The sequence below is a fragment of the Morone saxatilis genome, unplaced genomic scaffold, assembly GCF_004916995.1.
Source record: "Morone saxatilis isolate NCDOM2014 unplaced genomic scaffold, NCSU_SB_2.0 Contig9, whole genome shotgun sequence".
In the NCBI taxonomy this organism is placed as follows: domain Eukaryota; kingdom Metazoa; phylum Chordata; class Actinopteri; family Moronidae; genus Morone; species Morone saxatilis.
The window spans coordinates 23,041,554-23,043,748 of record NW_023340268.1 but is presented as its reverse complement, the minus strand read 5'-3'; the positions used below and the strand labels follow the sequence as shown (position 1 = coordinate 23,043,748).

General features: G+C 40.6%; 1 protein-coding gene across 1 annotated transcript in view; it reads right to left on the bottom strand.

Annotated features, from left to right (window-relative positions):
* sacm1la (SAC1 like phosphatidylinositide phosphatase a) overlaps window positions 1-2,195 on the bottom strand; it is a 20,443-nt gene that overhangs the window by 13,979 nt on the left and 4,269 nt on the right. The window contains exon 2 of the mRNA XM_035681207.1: window positions 1,415-1,512. Within this exon, the coding sequence (XP_035537100.1) occupies window positions 1,415-1,512 (98 nt within the window). The remainder of the gene's footprint in view (window positions 1-1,414; window positions 1,513-2,195) is intronic.

Here is a 2,195-nt window from a genome sequence, read left to right as displayed (position 1 = left end):
CAAGTCCCACAGACCACAAAATATGGTGTGGACTGGTCGCTGGAGAGGTGCCAGTTTCACCCCCTGTGTACTGCTGAGGTGCCCTTGAGCGCTGGTAACGTGGCAGCCCCATCACTCCACCATCTCTCCCTTTTGCATGTCCACATGTGCACAAAGTGTGAATTTCAGCCTGTGTGTGTGTATAAAAAAAAGAGTAAAAAAAAAAAAGTCCCCCTAGGGGATCAATAAAGTATATCTTCATCTTCTTCTTCTTCTCTTCTACACCAACATCGATGGTGGATAAGAAGCCATGGACTTTTATCTTGTAACCCAAGTTTAACTCATCCTTCAGACCTTTCTCAACAAGTTTATGGGAACTACAGACGTGGGACACATTTAATACTAAGACATTCAGTCACCTACATTTAGGACAGAAATATGACATATAAAGGAATTCAGTAATTGTCTCTCTACTCATGTTGTTTATGTCTTGAAATGCCCATGTGGCTTAATGTATGTGGACTAAACTAAATCTTAAACTAAGAGTTGTCGAGCATAAGGCGGCCATTAGGAATGGTAACATGGATTATGTCATTGCTAGGCACTATAGGGAAAAAACCATGGTTCAGCCTCAAATTCACTGGCATTGAAAGAGTGCGACCCAATCCAAGAGGGGGGGCATTTGATTAACCAGCTCTTAATGAGGGAGGCATTTTGGATTTAAGAACTGAACACAACTGAAGCACAGGATTTTAGCAGTTTTTTGTGACATAAATATGTTAACTTATATTTCTTTGTACAGGTGATTTGGACCTTTAGGTAGAGATGAGACATAGGTCCCCTGGCTGTTCCATTTAGTGGTGTAGAGGGACAGTGGCAGGACCTACAGGATATTTCAGCTGTAGCAGAACTGAGGAAGCTGCATGCAAAACGCACTGTTCGCTCTTAAATAAAATCACACTAAAGTAATTCCAGTGTGCGGATGTTAATTCAGATTTTTTACGACATGGTCCACCTGTTTGCAGTGCATGGGGAGTTTTGATTATGTGTTAAATAAGAATATAAAGAAATCAGCAGTCATTGGTCAAACAGCTTAGAAAATCTATTATTAAAACCTCAAAATAGAAACAGAAGTTTGGTGTAGGGTTATAGCACTATCAGCTAAACTCACTATAGACTGACAGATCACAGTTTAAACCTGTTCAATATGACCACTAGACTGCAGAGGGACCAAAGAAAAACAGGTTTCCTAAATATTTAGAACCCAGTTGCACGGTTGTGGTGTCTGATATAGGGCATGCCTTGCTAATACATGCAAAGAAAACCTAGGGTTCAAAGCTAAGAGATGCACCGATATGCGCATGTCAACCATAGCTAAAACTGTTTTTTCTTTGTAGTGTCAGTAAAAGTCATTCAACTTTCAAAGACTTTCTACCTGTGAGGGTCATCTCATTGGAGACCCTGTCGATCGCCAGCACAGCGTCAGCCCCCTCATCGCAGGCCTCAATGAAGAATTTCTCTGGGGTTGTGTGCCTGGGAGACAACAAGGGAGATGTTAAAGGGTTTTTCATCAGGGGGTAAAATTACAGCGTGGAAATGTTAAGTGAGGTTCACCAAGCAATGTGTTACAGAATAAGGCCCTGGGATGTTAATGTTCTCCAAAACAATGGCCAACTTATAGTGTGGCAGCAGCAAAGACAGCAAGAGGTCAAATGCTGAAAGGGGCATTTTATCACTTCGGCTGCTTTGCAATGTGAAATTTGGCCCCTTACACATGTCGTTTATTTCTGATTTCTACTCTTAAAAGTATATTTCCTCATTATTCCTCATTTCCTCATGTGTTCACAATTTGATTTGCTGTTAATGCAAACACAACATTTTCCTTTATCTGTTGTCTTCAAAAATTCCGTTGTTCTTGACAATACAGGACAGTACTTGCTCACAACGGTGGTCAGCATTTATGGACACTGTTACACTGTGTGTTAGCTTGGTTTCTTGCTATGCTTGGCTGCTCTAACCACAGTCGACTTTGTCGCTGTGGCATCAGCAGAGCAGAGTTGCAGTATCTGGCAAACTGACTTAGGGCTGCTCGATTATGGAAAAAAATCATAATCACAATTATTTGGGTCAAAATTGAAATCACGATTATTCAAACGATTATTTTTTTAAACTTCAGAAACATGCTGCATTTATTGGACATTTGTCAAAAACACTTT